General features: G+C 45.0%; 1 protein-coding gene across 1 annotated transcript; it reads right to left on the bottom strand.

Annotated features, from left to right (window-relative positions):
• Positions 1-523: 523 nt before the first annotated feature.
• Positions 524-23669, bottom strand: ZBTB8B (zinc finger and BTB domain containing 8B). The gene is made up of 5 exons (XM_075264695.1): positions 23637-23669; positions 9629-9774; positions 3166-4100; positions 2257-2435; positions 524-1139 (listed from the first exon to the last, which is right to left on the bottom strand). The coding sequence occupies exons 3-5, from the start codon at positions 4067-4069 to the stop codon at positions 852-854; spliced, it is 1371 nt and encodes a 456-aa protein (XP_075120796.1). The 5' UTR covers positions 4070-4100; positions 9629-9774; positions 23637-23669; the 3' UTR covers positions 524-851.
• Positions 23670-24365: the final 696 nt, after the last annotated feature.

The following is a 24365-nucleotide window of genomic DNA, read 5'->3' as shown; positions in this document are numbered from 1 at the left end:
CTTTGCTTCTCAGTAAGTGACACAATGATCATTTTCCATTGTCTTTCATTCTGGCCATAAAGTTCTTCCCCAGCACTCAGGCTGCCAATGGTATGGCACAACGTGTGGCAGCAGACTTGCACTAAAAACTATTTAATATACAACTGACCAAGTACTGAAGGCTCCATACAACTCCCTCCTCCAAAAAAAACCACCTCATGTAGAATTCCAGCCTCATCTTATGCACATGCAGAAACACATATTGTTATCACCTGTCTGATTGGTAAACTAATCATATAATACATGTGGCAAAAATAATCCATGGATGCGTGCTGAGAAATTATAGTGGATGTATACAAACATTGTTTTTCATGGAGGCACAGACTGATTTTTCTACTCCAATTCTGAAAGAACATTCATTTTGTAAGACATAGTAGCTTAACCCGGCTCTAGTGAGGGCAACCATTCCACGCTGCGCAAATGTCTGAAAACATCTGAAGATGATGGTGCGGAGTAACATTTCCCTTAAATCTAAAGCAATAACAGAATACAGGCTAGGGTTGATCTCATCTAACCATTCTTTTTTTTGCAAGCGTAAGAAGGGTAGAGCATTCCAGGAGATGCAGTGTAAAATAAAAGGTCATTTGATATGTACAAAGGAATTTAGTGCACAGCACTAACATAAAGAAGTGTAAAATAGAAAATGTTCTGCTGCATCTAAACCAGCAGCTTTGTGCATAACCAAGAAGGCTTGGAACCTGCTCACCATCAAGATGATGAACAGTGGCACAAAAAGGACGGCATAAGCTTCCTAGCATGATGCTACTTAGATGGCATATGAAAAGTGGTGACACCATGATCTTCTGTGTACATCACATGAGTACCTCCCTGTGTATTTGTTCTTTATCCTCAACATCCTCCTCGGCAACTTCATTCTCATCACCAGACTCAATATAAATGGGCCAGTCTCCATCCCCCTCATCCTTGTCCATACTTTCTGATGCAGCTTCTGGGTGGTTTGGATGCTGAGAATCTTCATTCGTAGTTGTGACACATGTGCAACTGTCACATAAGCCAAAACGCCTCAAACCGGGGGATAAACTGCTGGTAAAAGTACGACGACAACCTTTACAGATGATAGGACGGTTAGAACGATGTACCTGGAAAAGCAAAGTTGCATAGATTTTAGTGTTTTTTTTATTTTAGTGAAGTATATTTAAATGACAAGGCTCCAGTTTAACATAAATACAGCTCATTCAACACTGATAAAAAGGATCATATTTCCTAATACCTTCTCCATGCCGCCATTTGGTAGCAATCCCAGTTTTCTCCGGTATGCAAATGAGTTCTCTTGCAGCACTGGGGGTGTCCCCAATGCTGCGAGAGAACTCTCCAGCGCCACTTCCATCTTCGTCTGGAACAGCCTATCCCTGCATCTTCTTCTGGCGCTGGGTTCAAACTTCTATGCATGCGCAGTCGTCTCTGCCATCAGGCCTCAGGCAGAGCAGACTGCACATGCTCACAGCCATTTTTTGTGGCCGCTTACACAGTAAGCTGGGGTAAGCGGCCACAATAAAATGCCCGCTTGCATGCGCAGTCGGCTCTCCCCAAGGTCTGAAGGCAGAGCCGACTGCGCATGCGTAGAAGTTTGAACCCAACGCCGGAAGAAGATGCAGGGATAGGCTATTCCAGATGAAGATGGAAGCGGCGCTGGAGAGTTCTCTGGCAGCATTGGGGATGCCCCCAGTGCTGTTTGAGCACTGGGCCCGCCCCCAGTGCTGCGAGAGAGCTTATTTGCATACCAAAGAAAACCGGGATTTCTACCAAACGGTGGCGTGGAGAAGACATCTAAAGGTAGGAGAAGAATAGCCTTTCTTAAGGCTATTCCTACGTGTTAGTGAGAAAAAAATAGCATTTTAATGATAGAATCCCTTTAAAGACTGGGCAATCAGGTGGTCTATAGACAAGTGCCGATCTCTTTCAACAGGACATGATAGAGAAGTTGCTGGAACAGTCAGTCTGTTCTCATGCACATTAGATCATCAGTTGATCCTCAACTTTATTGAAAGTGTATGATGAGGGTTAGAAGTGTAACAGTAACATGAAGAGGAAAAAATGATTCACTGAATTATCTTTGGATTAAAAAAAATGCTGTGAGCACAGATCACTTTGCAGAGATTTATCAATTCATTGTAAAACAAAAAAAGATTGTGCCAAGTCCAAAGAGGCAAGGGGTAAAGGATTATACAGTAGCAATGCATGTACCAATATACTTACTGTAAGAGAATGGCTGCGTAGGTGCTCCTGACGTGTAAACCTTTTGCCACAGATCTCACATGGATACGGTCGCTCTCCTGTGTGTGATCGAATGTGACGCTTCAAAATGCCCTTTTGCTTGGCAGTGTATGGACAGAAAGGACACTTGTGTAGTTTGATCGGAACCACTAAAACATCACCTATAAAATAAATGTCAATCATAAGTTTTAATATTGCTAGCTATTCTCTAAAGCGAACGTCAACTGCTACACTTATGGGAAGACTACCTGTCACAAAAATAATAAAGAAGACCTTTGAGTATCTTCATCATCTCTAGGTCCTTGTATTTTTTAAGGGCTCGTTCACATCTGCGCCCGGGAGTCCGTTTTGCAGGTTTCCGTTTCCTGCACAAAACAGAGCAGGAGACGGAAAGCTGCAGGACTCTTTCAAACCCATTCATTTGTATGGGTAGTACTCTGTGTCCGGTTTAAAAAAAACGATTTTGCCACGGAGAGCATAAAACGCTCACCGGCGCTCACGGCTGGACTCGGCATGACAGGTTTCTGGTATGCTATTTAGGATTACCTGTTATGTGAATTATACACTCTACTGTCTAGGAGGGGTGGTCCTGGGTCAGAGCTGACAAAAAAAGCGTGTGATGGATTGTCATTGATAGGACATCGCCACAGAGCTCTGATTCATGCTTTCTTGTCTGCTTTGGCCAAAGAACAACTACATTACAGTAGAAGGTCTAACTAGTACATCTGACAAATAAAAATCCAAGTGTGTTGGAAGAAATAAAACTGCCTATTAAACCATGTAAAGAACTAAAGTTTGTGGAGCAAATGAAAGGTTTGCTTTAAATGTGAGTTAAAGTAGACAAAAACTTTGAGGAAAATAAAAAAGAAACCTTATGATAGATTTTATTACCTGTATCTTCACCATACCAATCACCTTGAATGTCCATCATGGAACTCATTGAGACACTTGCTTCCTCTTGCCGGGACTCAAAATCACGAGGAAAGTGATGTGCAGCATCTTCCTTTCGCTGGGCAGAGCTATTACGCAATAGTGCCTCTAAAAACTGCTTCATGTGATAATTATTACATGATATGTCCATTCCTGGGCCACCTTGTGGACTTTCTTCTCCTTGCTCCAGACCTTGCTGCATCTGATATGGTTGAAGACCTTCAGTTACTTCCACCACATCAGAGTCAAACTCTTCTTTAGGCTCCATCACTTTGGCAGGACTTTTTTCTCCAGGAGAAGCCGCATTACTAGGATCCTTTACCATCATTTCTACAGAGTTGCAGCTGCTACAGTCCCCACATGGGGGGTCTTTTTGACAATCTACCTGAGATGTTTTTTCTGGTACAGATCCAACAGCACCTCTTCCGCTGTTAAGACCATCACTACCACTATCAGCTTGTCCAAAAGAACTCTCCTTTTCTATTTTCCTGCAGATGTCAAGTGAAGATCGTATGTAAGCCTTGCAGAAGTTAACCACATCAGTCATCTGAAGATAGCTTGCTGCACTCATAACTTCAATAACATTCTCACCACACAGGTTCAGTTTTCCTGAGTATAAGAAATCCAGGATGGTTGAAAAGGCCTCAGATGTCACAATGTCTAAGGAAGCTGTGCTGTGTCTCCCACTGTCTTGAATGTAGTGGACTAGCATAGCCCGAAAATAGCCACTGTTGGCAAACAGAACATTTCTATGAGCTTTAAAAATTCGGCCTTCTACAATGATGCTGCAGTCACAAAAGAAATCTCTTTTACGTTGCTCATTCAGCTCTCCAAGGAGCTTGGAGTAATATGATGGCATCTCCATGGCTCCAAGACAGCTAGTGATTTCTAGGCACCTGCAAAACAACCACTGTCAAAAAATTGCTAGGTACAAAGAACGTTTACACCAGGGGTCTCAAACGCAACTCAGCATGTGGGCTGCAGAGCAAGTTCCCAGCCAGTCGGCGGGCCGCACCGCGGCAAATTTAGCTCCACCCACTTTATGTTGACTCCGCCCATTCATTTTTCATGTGCCCCCACACTGTATAATCCTCCTACAGTCACCCGTAAACTATATGTCCCGGCATCTCTGCCCCCAGATTCATGTCCCCCCATCTCTGCCCCCAGATTCATGTCCCCCATCTCTGCCCCCAGATTCATGTCCCCCCATCTCTGCCCCCAGATTCATGTCCCCCCATCTCTGCCCCCAGATTCATGTCCCCCCATCTCTGCCCCCAGATTCATGTCCCCCATCTCTGCCCCCAGATTCATGTCCCCCCATCTCTGCCCCCAGATTCATGTCCCCCCATCTCTGCCCCCAGATTCATGTCCCCCCATCTCTGCCCCCAGATTCATGTCCCCCCATCTCTGCCCCCAGATTCATGTCCCCCCATCTCTGCCCCCAGATTCATGTCCCCCCATCTCTGCCCCCAGATTCATGTCCCCCCATCTCTGCCCCCAGATTCATGTCCCCCCATCTCTGCCCCCAGATTCATGTCCCCCCATCTCTGCCCCCAGATTCATGTCCCCCCATCTCTGCCCCCAGATTCATGTCCCCCCATCTCTGCCCCCAGATTCATGTCCCCCCATCTCTGCCCCCAGATTCATGTCCCCCCATCTCTTCCCCCAGATTCATGTCCCCCCATCTCTGCCCCCAGATTCATGTCCCCCCATCTCTGCCCCCAGATTCATGTCCCCCCATCTCTGCCCCCAGATTCATGTCCCCCCATCTCTGCCCCCAGATTCATGTCCCCCCATCTCTGCCCCCAGATTCATGTCCCCCCATCTCTGCCCCCAGATTCATGTCCCCCCATCTCTGCCCCCAGATTCATGTCCCCCCATCTCTGCCCCCAGATTCATGTCCCCCCATCTCTGCCCCCAGATTCATGTCCCCCCATCTCTGCCCCCAGATTCATGTCCCCCCCATCTCTGCCCCCAGATTCATGTCCCCCCCATCTCTGCCCCCAGATTCATGTCCCCCCCATCTCTGCCCCCAGATTCATGTCCCCCCCATCTCTGCCCCCAGATTCATGTCCCCCCCATCTCTGCCCCCAGATTCATGTCCCCCCATCTCTGCCCCCAGATTCATGTCCCCCCATCTCTGCCCCCAGATTCATGTCCCCCCATCTCTGCCCCCAGATTCATGTCCCCCCCATCTCTGCCCCCAGATTCATGTCCTCCCCATCTCTGCCCCCAGATTCATGTCCCCCCCATCTCTGCCCCCAGATTCATGTCCCCACATCTCTGCCCCCAGATTCATGTCCCCCCCATCTCTGCCCCCAGATTCATGTCCCCCCCATCTCTGCCCCCAGATTCATGTCCCCCCCATCTCTGCCCCCAGATTCATGTCCCCCCCATCTCTGCCCCCAGATTCATGTCCCCCCCATCTCTGCCCCCAGATTCATGTCCCCCCCATCTCTGCCCCCAGATTCATGTCCCCCCCATCTCTGCCCCCAGATTCATGTCCCCCCCATCTCTGCCCCCAGATTCATGTCCCTCCATTTCTGCCCCAGTGTCATGCCGTTCTCCCCCCTCCCTTCGTCTGCCCCCAGTGTCATGAGCCCCTTCATTCCACCTCAATGTTTAAAGAGGACCTTTCACCATTTTGCCCACAGGCAGTTCTATATACTGCCGGAAAGCTGACAGTGTGCTGAATTCAGCACACTGTCGGCTTTCCCGATGTGGGCCCAGTGTGAAGAGCTTACGGTCCGGTACCTTAGCTCTTCTATGGTCAGAAGAGCATTTCTGACACTCAGTCAGAGACGTCCTTCTTCACAGCACAGCCAATCGCGCTCTGCTGTGAGAGCCGGGAGGAAGCCCCCTCCCTCTGCTCACAGTACTCATCCATAGACGAGCATTCTCAGGGAGGGAGGGGGCGTTCCTCCCCGCTCCACAGTACAGCGCGATTGGCTGTGCTGTGAAGAAGGACGTCTCTGACTGACTGTCAGAAACGCCCTTCTGACCATAGAAGAGCTACGGTATCGGACCGTAAGCTCTTCACACTGGGCCCACATCGGGAAAGCCGACAGTGTGCTGAATTCAGCGCACTGTCAGCTTTCCGGCAGTATATAGAACTGCCTGTGGGCAAAATGGTGAAAGGTCCTCACAAAAAAACACTTATACTCACCATCCAACGCTCCCCCGCCGCGCTGTGCAGTTTCACTAATAGACCTGTAGGCGCGATGTGATGATGCGACGTCATCACATCGCGCCTATATGTCCACTAGCCGGAACGTAGCGGCTAGTGGATATAATCATCTCGCAATGTATTCGACTCGGATCCGGCGTCCCTAGGCTTGTGCGGGCCGCACAAAATTGTTCAGGGGGCCGCATGCGGCCCGCGAGTTTGAGACCCCTGGTTTACACACTGAATTACAGGACTTTTTATATGGAAATTAAAGGGGTTATTCCATGACAATCACTGAAGTAGGGTGTAACATAGGAAAGGTGATAAATATATGATTATTGAGGTTTAAGGTCAGTCTAAATGTAAATGTTCTATTACCAATAGTGCATTTAAGTGGCATAACTACCGCCATAGCAGCAGAGGCAACTGCCACAGTGCCCGAGACATTAGGGGGCCCGGTGACAGCTGCTACCACTGCTATCATTATACTCGGGGGTCTTTTCGGACCCCCGAGCAGGGGCGTAACTACCGTGGTAGCAGCTGCCACAGGACCCGGGACATTAGGGGGCCCGGCGACAGCTGCTACCCCTGCTCTTATAACAAACTGTTGTAACTGCGATAAGAGCGGGGAAAGCTTGTGCTGAAGGACCTTGTGTGACATCAGCCATCACATGACTAGGTGGGCGTGTCTTTATAGCCCGTGCAGTCCTGGAAGAGATGAAGAGAAGGAGAGATGTGGTGCTAGGTACTGAAGGGGAGGGGGCATGTGAGATGCAGGATGGAGTGTGTGAGTGTGTATGTATGTGTGGTGTGGAGGAGGGGAGAGGACAGTGTCCTGATATCTGTGGATTAGGAGGAGGGGACAGCGTCCTGATATCTGTGTATGAGGAGGAGGGGGAGGTCAGTTTCAGTAGATGGATCAGTACTCTACACATTGTTTGTATTCAGACTTGCCTGCAATTGCTGTTACTAATGACTGTCTAATAGTAGTCAGGGGGCACTCTTTGTATTGTACTGAAGGGGAGGGGGAATGTGAGATGTAGGATGGAGAGTGTGTGTCTGTGTGTGAGTGTGTATGTACAGTGGGGCAAAAAAGTATTTAGTCAGTCACCAATAGTGCAAGTTCCACCACTTAAAAAGATGAGAGGCGTCTGTAATTTACATCATAGGTAGACCTCAACTATGAGAGACAAAATGAGAAAACAAATCCAGAAAATCACATTGTCTGATTTTGTAAGAATTTATTTGCAAATTATGGTGGAAAATAAGTATTTGGTCAGTAACAAAATTTCATCTCAATACTTTGTTATATATCCTTTGTTGGCAATGACAGAGGTCAAACGTTTTCTGTAAGTCTTCACAAGGTTGGCACACACTGTTGTTGGTATGTTGGCCCATTCCTCCATGCAGATCTCCTCTAGAGCAGTGATGTTTTGGGGCTTTCAACTCCCTCCAAAGGTTTTCTATAGGGTTGAGATCTGGAGACTGGCTAGGCCACTCCAGGACCTTGAAATGCTTCTTACAAAGCCACTCCTTCGTTGCCCTGGCGGTGTGCTTTGGATCATTGTCATGTTGAAAGACCCAGCCACGTTTCATCTTCAATGCCCTTGCTGATGGAAGGAGGTTTGAACTAAAAATCTCACGATACATGGCCCCATTCATTCTTTCATGTACCCGGATCAGTCGTCCTGGCCCCTTTGCAGAGAAACAGCCCCAAAGCATGATGTTTCCACCCCCATGCTTTACAGTAGGTATGGTGTTTGATGGATGCAACTCAGTATTCTTTTTCCTCCAAACACGTAAAGTGGTGTTTCTACCAAACAGTTCCAGTTTGGTTTCATCAGACCATAGGACATTCTCCCAATACTCTTCTGGATCATCCAAATGCTCTCTAGCAAACTTCAGATGGGCCCAGACATGTACTGGCTTAAGCAGTGGGACACGTCTGGCACTGCAGGATCTGAGTCCCTGGCGGCGTAGTGTGTTACTGATGGTAGGCTTTGTTACATTGGTCCCAGCTCTCTGCAGTTCATTCACTAGGTCCCCCTGTGTTGTTCTGGGATTTTTGCTCACCGTTCTTGTGATCATTTTGACCCCACAGGGTGAGATTTTGCGTGGAGCCCCAGATCGAGGGAGATTATCAGTGGTCTTGTATGTCTTCCATTTTCTAATTATTGCTCCCACAGTTGATTTCTTCAATCCAAGATGGTTGCCTATTGCAGATTCAGTCTTCCCAGCCTGGTGCAGGGCTACAATTTTGTTTCTGGTGTCCTTTGACAGCTCTTTGGTCTTCACCATAGTGGAGTTTGGAGTCTGACTGTTTGAGGGTGTGCACAGGTGTCTTTTTATACTGATAACAAGTTTAAACAGGTGCCATTACTACAGGTAATGAGTGGAGGAAAGAGGAGACTCTTAAAAGAAGAAGTTACAGGTCTGTGAGAGCCAGAAATCTTGATTGTTTGTAGGTGACCAAATACTTATTTTCCACCATAATTTGCAAATAAATTCTTACAAAATCAGACAATGTGATTTTCTGGATTTGTTTTCTCATTTTGTCTCTCATAGTTGAGGTCTACCTATGGTGTAAATTACAGACGCCTCTCATCTTTTTAAGTGGTGGAACTTGCACTATTGGTGACTGACTAAATACTTTTTTGCCCCACTGTATGTGTGGTGTGGAGCAATTGAGGAGCAACAGTAACCTAGGGGCAGAGATGGAGGGGAGGACATGAAAATGGGGGTAGAGATGAGGGGTGCATGAAAATGGGGGCAGATGGAGAGATGGCATGAAATGTCATGTGACATCCGTGTGTTATTAAAGATGGCCAACACCACCAAAGACTGCAGCGGAGCCGGAGACAGTTAAGTAACTTTTTTTTTTTTTATGTCTGTATCTCCCCTCAGTCTCCGATTATTATACTCTGGGGTCTGAAAATACCCCAGAGTATAATAATTGTTCATGGGTGTTCATTATGGGGCATAATCCCGTGTGCAGGGGCCACAATGGGGTATAATACTGTGTGCAGGGGACACAACGGGGTATAATACTGTGTGCAAGGGCCACTGAGGGACATAATACTGTGTACTGGGGCCACTATGGGGCATAATAGAGTCAAGGTCTTCGGTGTCGGTCAGGAAGGGGGGGGCCATGTCAAAAGTTCGCCACGGGGCCCCGCCATTGTTAATGGTCAAAAACATTTTTGATTACAATAGGTCAATACCAAACACTTTTTCTAAAATTTTTCCATGTACACCTACCTTTAACTAGTATGTGGTGGCCAGAGAGTCTTGTTAAGCAGATTTACAATGCAACCTTGCAAGATAATAAAGCAGAACTACACAGGACCATGTACAGCGTCCCAAGAAGCATAGGTAATTTCAGAGATCTTGTGTTCTGATGAGGTCTGAAAAACATTAAAGACATTATATATTTATTATAGAAATCTATTTTACACTTTCTGACAAGCAGCTGAGGCAGAATATCACAATGCACGTTGTAAATGTTATACTGCAAGAGTAGGCAACCTTTTTTGTATGGCATGCCAATAAAAAAAAAAAAAAAAAAAGGTATTTGGAGTGTTGTGTAATAATTGTAAGGCTTGACAACCCCTATACTATACTCATACACCACAAACCATAACACAAGTGCCGCCACATGCTTCTGGACACGTGTTTAATGCAATTTCCTAGGACACACCTGGGCTTTCCTATTAGAAGCAATGAAAGTACATGTGCAATCCCCATTTAGTGGTAAATGTATGCATCCAGGAGCACTGTATGGCAGCATCCTTAGGGAGGTGACACTACCGTGTTTCCCCAAAAATAAGACAGTGTCTTATATTAAATTCTTGTCCTATAAATATGACCTGTCTTATTTTTTGGGGATGTCTTATGGAGCAGGGGACAACCGGCAGTCATGCCTGGGCTTCCTTAGTGGAGCGCCGACATGACTGCCACTTGTAGGTAGTGCAGGGGGTTGGGGGGGTGAAGGTATGCTACTTACCTGCCCCAGCTACGTAGCAGCACTGGTGCTGCTGTTGGTCGCGGCGGTGAAAGTGGTGGGTGGGACTTAGCGAGGCTTCCGGTGGTTGCCCTGTAGAGCTTCACTTAATGGCATTGCAGCCGGCTGAATACAGTGCTTCGTGTGCACAGGAAAACTGGCTGCTGCCTCTGCTATGATACCACTGCTGTTGTATCCACTGTTCTGGCTGCTGTGGGAAGAGCTGCGAGAGTGGACTCCCCACAGCATATGATTCTTACTGTAGTGTATGCACAGTGGGCATCTCCCAGCTCATCCTACAGCAGCAGGAATAGTGGATACAACGTACGGTATCACAGCAGAGGCAGCAGCCGGCTTTCCTGTGCACACAGAACATCACGCACAGTGTTCAGCCGGCTGCAATGGTTTTTGGGAGATGTTTCATTTTCGGGGTGGGGGTGCCTTATATTAGGCAATTCAACAAAACCTCCCCCATGCCATACTTTCTGGGGATTACCTATTTTCGGTTAAATACGGTATGTATCTGGATGCAGCTATAGCACATAGACCCCTAAACATTGGAAAATTGTCCCTTAGAAGTCGCTTCAGACAGTTTAATGTCTCATAGTGACCTCTCCACACAGTATAATGCCCCATATTGGCCCCTCCATACAGTAAAGTATCCCATAGTGGCAACAAAGAAAGGTTCACCACTCTATAGTACTTTTGGGGCTTTTCAGATTAACATTGTTTTTTGGGGTTTGTTTACCTCCCTGGGCCTCTAATTACTAAAATCTGAAGAGACCGAAGAGAGTAATAATATCAGTTTCATTTCGGACAAGTTTGGTCAAAACAAAACTGCCCCCTTAATAATAATCTATAAAAGCACTGCTGTGAAAAAAAGGCTTAAATACTGGCAACATGAATTCTGCTACATTTGTATTATTTATTCTACTACAGCCAACAGTTGAAGTCAGGGGGAGCTGAGCTGCAGTGATGACGACCAACCAGTATACAGGGAATGGAACTTCCTGCTTCTGGGGCTGGTGTAGTGTATAGGACAGTGATGGCGAATCTTTAGGAGACCGAGTGCCCAAACTCCAACCCAAAACTCAATTTATTGCAAAGTACCAACATGGCAATAGAAAGGGGCTGCTCGCGATAACTGGAAATCCCTGCAATAATCTAAACACCCTCCTTCTTTCTAAATAACATAATTAATAAAAAATTTATATTTACCCATTTCCCAGGGCCATTATCTGATTATCCAGTGATGATCCATTTTCCTATTCCTGGAAACGAATCATCACTACTACTCCCTCCTTCCCACCCTCTCCATCATACTTACCTTCCAGGTTTCTTCCTCCTTTTTTGACTGCCGCCGCTTCTCCCAGCGCTGCTCTGTACACAAATGCTGATAATCCGCTTCTACTGCGCAGCTCCCATGCATGTGCAGTAGAGGTGGATCGTCACACAGAGTAGCGCTGGGAGAAGAGCGCAAGCCTGCAGAAGCAGTAAAGAAGGAGGGGCCTTCCCACAGAAAGAAGCCTGAAAGGATGAAAGGTAAGTATATAATGGTGTTGGACTGAGTAGGTAGGGAATGGCTAGTAGTGGGCGGGATAGCTAAAGAGACAGGGAGGGAGTAAGGAGGAGAGTGGGTTTAGTGTGGACGTTACATAGCAGGAAGCTGAACCAAATAAACAAATGCAGAAGATACCAGGAGCTCCCAGAGACACTCAGAAATCGCTCAAAGCATGACTATAGGTATATGGCTGCATTTATTAACTCATTAATAGCACTACCAGAAAATTTTAAAAAGAAAAATCAATTTTTTTTGCCCAGAAAGCCCCTTTAACCTTAAAGGGGTTCCCCCATCACAAGGATCCTATCTATACTGCTTGATAATGTGAATGTAAGACTTTTCCTAAATACATTGCCTCAGCAAAACTGCTTTGTTTGTCCGCTATCTTACTTTATTCATTTCTCTGTTGACACATCCCTTTACTTATCTGGTCAAAAGTCAAGTGATGTATCTGCTGCTCTCAGGGGGGAGGGAGGAGGGGCTAAGTGCAGCAAGAGAGCCTGGGGGGGGGGGTAGTTTATACTTTGGGGGGGAAGGGGCCACCAATACAGACCCGGCATCCGCTGTAATAGAGAGGCCTTGATCCAAGAGTCTCCGCCTCACAGTGCGTGCAGATGCACTCACACCTGCCTGCTGCCATTCCTGAGCAAGCTCTGCACTGCTGGTAGCCCGATCCCGCAGCTGAAACACTTTTAAGAGACGGTTCTGGCGCTTGCTGGTCTTTCTTGGGCGCCCTGGAGCCTTTTTGCCAACAATGGAACCTCTCTCCTTGAAGTTCTTGATGATGCGATAGATTGTTGACTGAGGTGCAATCTTTCTAGCTGCGATACTCTTCCCTGTTAGGCCATTTTTGTGCAGTGCAATGATGACTGCACGTGTTTCTTTAGAGATAACCATGGTTAACAGAAGAGAAACAATGATGCCAAGCACCAGCCTCCTTTTAAAGTGTCCAGTGGTGTCATTCTTACTTAATCATGACTGACTGATCTCCAGCCCTGTCCTCATCACACCCACACCTGTGTTAATGGAGCAATCACTGAAACGATGTTAGCTGGTCCTTTTAAGGCAGGGCTGCAATGATGTTGAAATGTGTTTTGGGGGATAAAGTTCATTTTCTAGGCAAATATTGACTTTGCAAGTAATTGCTGTTAAGCTGATCACTCTTTATAACATTCTGGAGTATATGCAAATTGCCATTAGAAAAACTGAAGCAGTAGACTTTGTAAAAATTAATATTTGTATAATTCTCAAAACTTTTGGTCATGACTGTATATGGCTATCCCAGGTATAAGCCCTAAAAACCACATAGTGGGATGGGCATAAGACAGCCAGCCCCCAGACTGATCAACTGTATAGAGTCGCTTCTCATGATGTCCTCCTCCCTGTTTACATTGCACACCAATAGTGCTATTACTCCCTCCCTTTTGGATTTCTTTTATGTATGTACCTAATAAAGGATATGTTTTAAAGAAAAGAGAAGACAATGTCGTCCTTGGGAGATTGATTGGCAAGTGCCCACCCATTTCTACCTTTCCATAGTTTTTTGCTGCATGCTTTTTTCCGGGTAGTTGTGCACCTCCATCATTCTCTTTTGCTCTTTAAATTTAAAATCCATACTCCGAAGATTTAAGCTGGATGGTCAATGTATGTTTCAACTATAGGTTTCATTGGGAAAGTATAAGCTGTGCTGTCTACTGTTTTTCTTTTTTCCTCTATAATACATTGCACATCATCTGCTTCACAGCAGACATGCTATTTACTTAAATGGGTTTTCCAGGCTGATTTTTTTTTTTTTTTTTTTTTTTTTTAAGAAAGGTCTGTTAGTGCTAGTAATGGGTTAATAAGTACACCCATATACCTTTAGCAATGTTTGGATTTGTGGGTGTCTCTGGTTGCTTCTGCATCCTCTGCATTTGTTTACGTTCTGTTTCAGAATCGGTAAAACGGAGCGTCACCAGATAATCAAAAGTGTCCCTGAGTCGGTCACATGACTGCTCCAGGGATATGGGTAATTATAGATTTTTTTTAATTGAAGTAAATTAGAAGTTAGGTGGGGAGAGGGGGTTTAGTTTAGGGATTAATTCTTGGTTTATCCTGGAAAACCCCTTTAAGCCTCATCCCATAGAAGTGATTACAATGAGGCATTACATCACATGACCCCTATCATGTAAACAGTGAATAAGTCAATAGTGCTCACATGAGTGATGCAGCCTCCTCAAACAGCTTATTAGTGGTGGTTTTGGGTGTTGGTTACCCTTGGTTCAACATCTGCGTTTGGTAATTTGTTTGGGAAATCCGCATGGGGACCCCTCGAATGGACTACCGAACGCATTTGCAAGCGGTGAGCAGTGAAAGCACATGGACCCCATAGACTATAGTGGGGTCTGTGTGCTCGCCGCGAGACCTCAGTGCGAGTCATACAGACAGAAAAGTAGATTGTGAAGTACCTTCCTGTCCACATGTTCCCTGCGGAGATCTCACGGCAAGCACACAGACTCCATTATAGTCTATGGGGTCTGTGTGCTTTCACTGCTTGCAAATTGGTTCGGTAGTCCGTTCGGGGGGGGGGGGGGGGTGTGTAATCCCCCAAACGGACTACTGACGCAGATGTGAACGAGGCCTTAGGATAACAATTAGCTGGAATACCCCTTTAAATTGCTATTTCTGCTTAGAGGACAATTCTAGTAATGATTTCCAAGCATAAACAGCATATTCCTACAGGTACCTACTAAGCTTTTAGTCAAGCCTGAACCAACAGACATATACTAGCCACATGACTTCACCAGGTTCTTTCAATATGGAAGCAAGTAGTAGCAACACGGAGGAGAACAAGTCATCTGAGCAACTCAAGCAGTTTGCAGAGCAGCAATTACAAAAAAAAAAAGTCAATCATTTGGACACATTTTGGCTTTAGTGAGTCATCTCACAAAACAATTATCATATGTAAACAATGCAGGAAAACATGATGGAATAAGAAAGAGTGAGAGCAAAACTCTTGAGAAAAGATACATTATGCCATTGCGAATATTTTTCACAAACTAGCGTGCCCAAAATGCACAAAAGATGTCATCAAAGGCTGTCTGATGAACTGAAATCTGCAAAGTACTTTGCAGCCATGTCTCATCCCTGGTCAAGTAGGACAATGGAGCCATAATTGAGCCTCAATCAAGCCTTACTCTGCACTACATTGACAATGAATGGAAGCTGCACAACAGATGTCAGATGTCTTCAGATGCGCGATAAGTGTACTGTTCATATCAGACACTGATACAATATTCAGGTATATAAATGAGGAGATCCAAGTATTGGCTTGTCACTGTCTGCAAAATTATTTTGTTCTTGGGGCTTTCAATTCTATATGAAGATTTTATAAATTGTATAGCTCAAACAAATTAACAGCTCCTAATGCTAGACTACTTCAAGGGGATTTTAAGTAATAACCCCCCCCCCTTTAAGTAGATTAGAATGAAGACCTTTTTCTACTTTTATTAATTTTGCTTCAGTTGTAAATCTCAATGAAAGCATCAAGTATTTAACTTTTGTTGTGTCCATTTATTTCAGAAAATGTGATGAACGTGTGGACCTGGCAATGAGTATGTCTGTGTGCTTTTTCCTACAGCAGGGAAAAATAAGGTGTTAGTGAAGGTACAAGAAGAACTGGACCTGCCACAAGATCAAACATCATATGCCACCAGATAGGAATCAATGCAAATAACAACTATAAAGGTTCTGGAGCAAAAGAAAGTCACAATGGTCCTCAATCGTGATAAAAATCAAGGCATTGTATTCTATTTTGGGCTGATGAGGATGTCTTAAAAGTGGTCAAGAGAAAAAGAAAAAATACGGCACCGAGCCGACCCTAGTGTAGTAAATTCAGCACAAGTATGAGTAAAGGTAAGCAAATGGAAAGCCGCTCACCTTAGGGGGTTGTGTAGGACACAACAACCCCAACAATTAAAAAGATGTTAGAAAGCCGAGAGGGAAGCAGCTGGAAGAAACGTCACTGGGACGTAGAGGCATCAACAGCCTGGGACTAAAATCTTCAGAAGGTTTGGCAAGGAGAAGCGCTTACCCAATTGGATAACGATATCGTTATCCAATTGGGTGAGCGCTTCTCCTTGCCAAACCTTCTGAAGATTTTGGTCCCAGTCTGTTAAAAGTGGTCAACTCACTGAAGGAACTCACAGATGCTGTCAGAAGAGAATTTTACCATTTCATTTATAAAGCCTATACACGGCATGGATCCAGGTTTGTGTGGACCCTTGGATGACAGAGCCTCAGTGGTCCCCTTTTGGAGCAAGTCATGCGTACCACAGCAATAAAACACCCAAAATTGGATGTTTTTTAGCTGAAAAAGACTTAATGGAGTGCACGGTCCACTCCATACAAGTAGACAGAACCCGTCCTCAAAATCCTCTAAATCTTCATCAAAAGAAAATAAGTATCCATGAAGGTCATAAGGAAGTGTGTGACTGCTAGCAACTAGCTGTTTGGTGTGTCCTTTGCAGGATAGCGAAAATAAAAATCCTCTGGAATGGTGGAGAAGGCATGATGTAAACTTCCCTCTCTAAGACTGGTATTACACGGCCGTAATGTAAGTCAGCAATTGAGGGTTTTCAATTGCGGACCATTTGTGGACACATTATATTCAATGTGGCCTCTTACACCACCGGATATTTTATCCGTGATGTCGCCTCACCGCAACCGTGGTCCACAATTTATAGGACATGTCCGTAATGGCCGTGAATTGCGGCACTGCACGGACTCGCCCATAGAACTCTATGGGCGAGTGCGGCAGGACACTGACATCTGCGAAGTCTATGTTGCCGACTGTACATTCAATATGGTCGTGTAAGAGCAGCCTAAGTAAGAAGGCAAAAAAGCATCTTTTGTATTCCTGCTACTAGTTCCCTAGCTGGGTGGCTTTTCATTTCAGGAGGAAACATTGTTACATGCCTTGCAGAAACAGACTCTCCCTTCTTCCCTACATGCATTTCGGCAATGCTAGATATAATGGTAACAGAAAGTCCACGGAGGAAAACTCTGAACTTTCTGTTCAAAGCGCTGCGGGAAGAACCGCAATGCGTTCCCGCCACGTTTCAGTGCTGTGTTTCCGGCCCATGGGGCCTTAGCCTAAAGATGGCTACTGAGGGTGTAGTGGGCAAGTTAGCAAAGTAAACAGGAAGGGGGAGTAACTACGATCCAAAACAGTTTAAGGCTGGAGTCTCACATAGCTTTACAGTTACTGCAAAGTGAATGGGATTCTAGTCACTCATCGACACATTGCAGAAAAATCTGTGCATCAGAAACACTGAGATTTCCAAAACTGTTGCATTTTTGGAAATCACAGCATGTCAATTATACCTATGGAAACGCTGGCGGTTTCCCTATATGTATAATGGAAGTAGAAAGTCTGCAGAAGAAACTTCTGTGGAATTTCTGTGAAAAGCGCATTGGCAAAAAAAACACTTTTTTTTTGCTGCGGCCAGCTACCTGGGGCCTTAGCCTAAGGCTGAGGCCCCATGTTGCGAAACAGGTGTTGTTGTTTTTTTTGTTGCAGATTTTGCTGTGGATGTTTGAGCCAAAGCAGGAGTGGCTTCAAAAAGAATGGGAAATACTGTATAAAGGAAGCTCTTATATATTTCATTTCTGCTCAATCCACTGCTGACTTTGGCTCAAAAAAATGCAGCAAAATCTGCAACAAAAAAGCAGCTTTTCTGAAAGCTGGTGTCTCAGCCTAAGGCCTCTTGCAAACGACCATGACTGAGATCAGTTTGCTATCCATGTTTTACCCTGATAGCACAATTACCCATTCATTCCTATGGGACGGTACACATGACCGTGAATATATAAAATACATTTCTATAAAATCTGCAATTAGAAATCTACTCACACGATGTGGCTGAAAACCATACATCCTATTAATTACAATGAAAAGCAGTAACCATCATTAGCACAATAGTCCATCATCAGACATCAAAAAAAGCGAAAAAAAATATCCATCGTGAGGGTTTCTTCCCTCCTTTCAAATTGTGTGCCTTTACCCTACGCCACAAAATGTAACTTTTATTCTATGGCAATAAGAAATAGTTTTTATTTTTATAATATTTCACAGTATTGACATACGCTATGGAAAAAGATTATCCGTGTTGCTGCAATTCAAAAGTTCCAAAACATTTAGTTTTTCCACTGATATGAGCAAGTGAAATTTTTAACGATTATCTTATTCATACTGCAGTTTGCTTTTTTTTGTTTTTAAATTACTTTTACGTAAAACTTATTTTTATTGTACTTTTTTTTTAATTTTTTTTTTTTTTTAAGTAAAATAAATTTTAAATTTAATTATTTTTTAGTCTTAGTCTAAGGTTAGTTCACAAAGTTATCTGCAGCTCGTTCGTAAAATATGTTTGAATAATCTACCCACAGTATTATCTCCTGACAGGCAATCTTTTAGACTGTGCTTCTGGCACACGCTATCAGGCATACAGCCATGGCAAGTCAAGTCTGGAGGCCTTTGTTAAACCCCCCGGCTGCCATGGAAACCCAACAGTGGCCTGTGATCAGGTTTGCAGGCCAGCAGTGGGTGACATGGGGAGTCCCCTACCTTTATCAAATCTCTTATATGGCAGAGTCGCTATTGACCGAGACATCGAAATGCTTTAAATTATAGTATAGATGGCTCCTTCTGTGCCTGTGTAATTCTATGGATGTAACCATTTGTTCATGTGCAGGTACAGAGAACAAAAACAGATGTGCAGGTACAGCATGTCCATTTGCAGCAGGGCTGTATTCTCACAACCAAAGCCCGTCCGAGAAACTCGTCTGCATGCAGGCAATGGGGGGAATTCATCATATCAACGATGATATTTATGCGCACGTTTGGTGGCGCAAGGCCCTTTCCTGTCTCTAGTTCCGATCCGCACCTTGTCCACCATAGTCTGAAGTTTTCTGGTGTGGATTAGAATGGAAATCTGTCAGCTTCTACAATTCTGGCACCACGACTTCTATATATCAGATATATGAAAAGGCCGCCAATCAGACTGTTTATTAATGGTCATACAATACACCAATCTTAATAAATTTGACCCAGTATTTCCAGGACTGAACATGGTTGTACGAGTGGATCTTGCTACATAATGCTGGCACAGCAGAATTTCTACAGTACTGAAATGAGATTTTGAAGCCACAGTTTGAGTTAGGGTAACTTTTTTGCAACTCCACTTTACAGCCCTGGAAATAAAGCCCACACACGAACAGTGTTTTCTGGATGGGGTTGTGTAAATATGATCTTATCAAGCTCTCCAAAAAACAGAGTAACAATATTACCATGTGAAGACTGGCATTCACTACACCAATCTTTATAAGTCATCCCCATTTTCTTAGAATCTCTTTCACATAACATACTTAAACCGCCTTCCTTTTTTTTGATGGTAGGTGGTTTTATCCATATTCAGCAGTCAGAAACAACCCTTTTTTCATCTGTGATTGTAATGATTATTGAAAAATAGTTTGGTTGGTTAAAGGTTTACACGTGTAAAAATAAGACTCCCATTGACTTCAATGACATTTTTTTTTTTTTTACACGTGTAAAAAAAACAAGTCAAGATACACATGTAAAATGTCACTGAAGTCAATGGGAGTCTTATTTTTACATGTGTATTTTGACAAAATACACGCGCGTTTACTCCGTGTGAACGGGCCCTAATACACCGCTAGAAAGCCGACAGTACGCTGTCTACCGATACTGTCACAAGTAGCGTCTATTGCGCTGTACTGTGAGAGGGGGCGTTCCTTACCGCCCAGCCATGACGCTGAGCAGTGAGAAACACCCCCCCCCCCCCCCCCAGTAATCATCTATGGATGAGCACTACCAGGAGTGGGGGGGGGAGGGGGGCGTTCCTCTCTGCTCAGTGTCATTCCTGGACGGTAAGGAAAGCCCCCTCTTACAGTACAGTGCTATGGACTCTACTGTGAAGAAGGGCGTTCCTGACTCACTGTCAGAAATGCTTTTCTGACAGTGAAGAGCTACGGTACAGGCACCGATAGCTCTTCACTGGGGGCACAGAACGGGAAAGCCGATAGTGCGCTGAATTCAGCGAACTGTCCGTTTTCTAGCTGTGTATTACACCGCATGTACCCAGATGGTGAAAGACCCTCCTTACGGGGTGGAAATTGTAACTAGGACTAAGTTCAAATTTTTGTTTATAAGGTTGTATTTTTTTTTTATTTTTTTTTAATCATCCATGGAAAACAGCAACGAACTTAAATAAGACCTTTCATCAGATTGGGCACGGGCAATTCCATATACTGCTGGAAAGCCCGATCTGTGCCCCTGGTAAAGCGCTATCGGTCCCGGTACTGTAGCGCTTTACAGTCAGAAGGGCATTTCTGACAGTCAGTCAGGAATGTCCTTCTCCACAGCAGATCCCTTCGCGCTGTGCTGTGTGAGCGGGGAGGAACGCCCCCTCCCTCTTCTCACAGTGCTCGTCCATAGACGCTCACACTGTGCAGCGCGATAGGTGCTGCTGTGGAGAAGGACGTTCCTGACTGACTGTCAGAAACGCCCTTCTGACTGTAAAGCTCTACGATACCGGGACCGATAGCGCTTTACCCAGGGCACAGATCGGGAAAGCAGATAATGCGCTGAATTCAGCGCACTGTCAGCTTTCCAGCAGTACATGGAACTGCCTGTGCCCAATCTGATGAAAGGTCCTCTTTAAATAGGGCTGGAATGACATGTTGATTTACTTATCCGACAAGAAAAACTTCAGCATGCACAAAAAGTAAGAAACATGCCAGAAGAAAGCTTCCCTTTCACATTTCATCAGTCTTTTTACAGTGGATGCAGACAGAGGGAGCTCTATCTCCATCAGTCATTCCAGGATGATTGCTCTCATCCTATGACGAATAGCATCAGACTTTAAAAACAGAAATCTAAACCAAGCGTAAGTGTGGTAAGAGAGGGGCCCAGGACTTTTCTCTCCCTATTTTCTAAGCAGGTTCACGGACAGAAACTCCCCAGCAGTGAGCCATTACAGATTTGAAACTAGTCTTACAATTGCAAGAAACGGCTACTTATGTACTTGTATCTATTTTTGACTGCTTATGTTATTGCAGATGGGTTAGTCATAGAGAGCAAGCAGATTTCCTGACTGTACTCAAGGTTTTCTTTTTCTCTGTCAGCGAACTGATTAGCTGCATCAAGCCCTGCATTTACAATTCACTGTCGCTGGACCACCTATATTATTTATGTTCACTTGAGCTTTTTTTCAGCTATTTGCTTGCCATTTTACAGTTACTCCTGGCAGAATTACAAGTGAAACAAGTACTAATTGATAGGGAAGAAGGTCAGACTGCTCCTTATTATACAATCACCCGCCTGAGAAATAACAATAAAATGTGCTGCAGCCACAATGGGGCTATTAGCAGCAGAAATACTGATAGGACACCATATATGAAGGCTTACACAGCTGGAGAACAGATTGCCCAGCTAGACCCTGCAGACATTTCAACTTTTCATGAAAACTCAGGTACACTTTATCTACATTTGCCTCTACAGTTTGTATGCCAAGTGAGCGGCTCTCAGAACGTAATAGCCATCACGAGCTGCGTTGTCTCAGCTCAAGTGATATGGAGGGGTGTTAGACCTCCGCAGATCTAATATTGATAGGCCGCTAATACGAGAAACTTGGTAACCACTTAAGGATATGTTCACACAGTTTTTTTGCAGGCAGATTTTGATTTGGAATCCGCCTGCAAAAATGGCTCCCATTGATTTCAATGGGAGCTGCTCGCTTTTTTTCTGCTGGCTAGTAGCTAGCGGATTCCGCGGCGGAGTCAGTTGTGGCGTCCGCAGCTCGAGACACGCTCCTGTTTAGACCCATTCATTCAGGCCTAATCAGGAGCAAGATGCCATGACGGAATGCCAATGCACTGCATCCAGCCGTTGGCAGCCGCGCCAAGTAACCACACGGTGGAAAAATTTTCTGCCGTGTGAACGGGGACTAAAGTTCCTCTTTTGCAAAATCCATCAAAAATGCTTGACAAGCTACCATATTTTTCGGACTATAAGACGCACTTTTTTTCCCCAAAATTTTTGGGGAAAAGAAGGGTGCGTCTTATAGTCTGAAGGTGGCGCCTGGCATCCGCTGTAATAGAGAGGCGGAAGCCGGCAAGTGATAGACGCCATTACAGGTGCCGGGGCCTGAGACATCGCTGCGCTCCTCTGCCCTGCATGAAGCCAGCAGCAGCAGGGGCTCCTCCGTCCCCCCGCCGCTGGCTTCATGCAGGGCAGAGGATCGTAGCGATGTCTCAGGCCCCGGCGTCTATCCCTCCCCGGCATCCGCCTCTCTAGTACAGCGGATGCCGGGTCAGTATCCGTGGCCCCTTCTCCCCCGGCCCCGTACTTGTAAAGTTGCAGGCCGGCTCCTGCGCGGCGATATCGCAGGAGCCGACCTGTTCGGGTGACAGCCGGGAGCCTAATGAGGCTCCCCGGCCTGTCACGGATATATTAGTATTGCGGCTGGTCTCTATGACCAGCCGTAATACTAATAGACAGAATGTCCCATAGACGGCAATACAGTTGTATTGCCGTCTATGGGACTTGCGATCAAGTGACCGCAGGTTCAAGCCCCCGGGGGGGAATAAAATAGTAAAAAAAAAAAAAAAAAAAAAAGCTTTAAAAATATGAAATAAATAAAAGTTTTAAATCACCTCCTGGTTTTTTTTCAATACAAGGTGATCTAAGCAATAGATATCCCCCAAAATGGTATAACTAAAAATTACAGCTGGCCCCGCAAAAAAAACGCTCTATGCATCCCCGTACAGCTGCAGGGTCACCTGTCAATGTGGCCTTGCAGCTGTTGCAAAACTACAACTCCCATATATTAAATATTTTACCAGTTTTTGCTTCAAAATTTTTTTTCCCTATTTTCCTCCTCTAAAACCTAGGTGCGTCTTATAGTCCGAAAAATACGGTATTTTAGTAAAATACTGAGCTCCCAGATGGAAATCCAACAGACCCCATTTCAGTCCGTTAGAGCTCATTGATAGTATGCAACATTTTGGACGCCTAATACTACCTTTATTTTTTCCCTGTTCTGCTCCCTAAAACAGAACGATGAAAATCAACTGGTTAGTGTGAACAGAGCCTAAAGAACTGCTATTTCATAATACAACATTTTTAAGAGACAGTGGTAGCGTTGACAGAAAAGGAAGCAGATGACTGTAAGTGTCACTGTTGGCAAGGTGGCAGGGGTAGTTGGAAGAATGGGATTTCACATAGATAGGATGCATGAGCACAGTCACTGCTATCTCCAGCCCATGGTACATAGCAATACATTCCCCAGGAATCCTGCCCTCTACCCCAGGGGGGAGTCATCAATGAATTACATCACTAATCCCAGGGTTGTATATATATAATACAGCAGCCAGAGCTAGACTACAAACCTATGCCAATGCACCATGAAGAGCTACTTTAGTGCAGAAGGCATTAGTTATGGACCCTAAACATTGCATGCACCACATAAACCATAGCTTCCTATACGTGCTACCTTGTCTCATGCAGACCCTGAACATCATGCTGTTGAATGTGCCCAAGATGTATGGACGGCTCATTAGTCAGTCAGCAAAGTATGGAGCCTGTTACCTAAATCTTCTTCTTTCCTCTCAAAATCATCCAAAATATCAAACCCCATTCGCCTCACCTTTTAGCCAGCTTTTGCACGGTGCAACCACACTTCCCAGCAAGTTTACGTAAGGTTACTAATGGACCAATGCAAGCACCCCTGCTCGTGGAGACGTATGGGAAGTGTAGTTTTTGTTATGCTAAAGCAGTTCTTTCCTTGTGCCTGTGACTACAAGTCCCGGCATGCAACTGGTATACGCTGTCGTACATAGTTATTTAACTCTTACTGTGCCGAATGGAAGCGATTGAAGGCCGCTGTTCACATGGGAACATTTTAAAAAAGAGCACGTTTTAATGTTGTGTGTGTATGTGACGTGTCCTGTTGTAGGTTTAGTTTGCTCTGGGTGTCCGGTATGTGGACGACAGTGTGGAGTGTTGTTATATAGCAGGACTGACTGAGGGGACACTGACCCCCCAGCAGTAAAGGGAGTGGGCAATATGTTTTCAAGGACGCCATTCATGCTTCAACAGCAGTTATATTTATATTGACATGATATGAATGATAACCAATGTTCTGGTTAAAAGTGGTGCCATACTGCCACAGTCTTCAGTATCACTGCTGTGTGTCATTGAATGGAAAATGTATTGGCAGTATTAAATTCACTTTTAAGCGGTGTTCACACTACCGCTGCTGTCCGTCTTGGGGTTTCCGTCGCAAACCCTGGGGAAACTGGACAGGGGACGGCTTGCCGGCGGTCAGCTTTGAAACCCATTCATTTGGACTTTGTGTCCATGAAAAAAAAAAAAT

Source organism: Leptodactylus fuscus, chromosome 2 (genome assembly GCF_031893055.1).
Source record: "Leptodactylus fuscus isolate aLepFus1 chromosome 2, aLepFus1.hap2, whole genome shotgun sequence".
NCBI lineage: Eukaryota > Metazoa > Chordata > Amphibia > Anura > Leptodactylidae > Leptodactylus > Leptodactylus fuscus.
The sequence above is the reverse complement of the archived record's forward strand: the minus strand, read 5'-3'. Positions and strand labels throughout refer to the sequence as shown.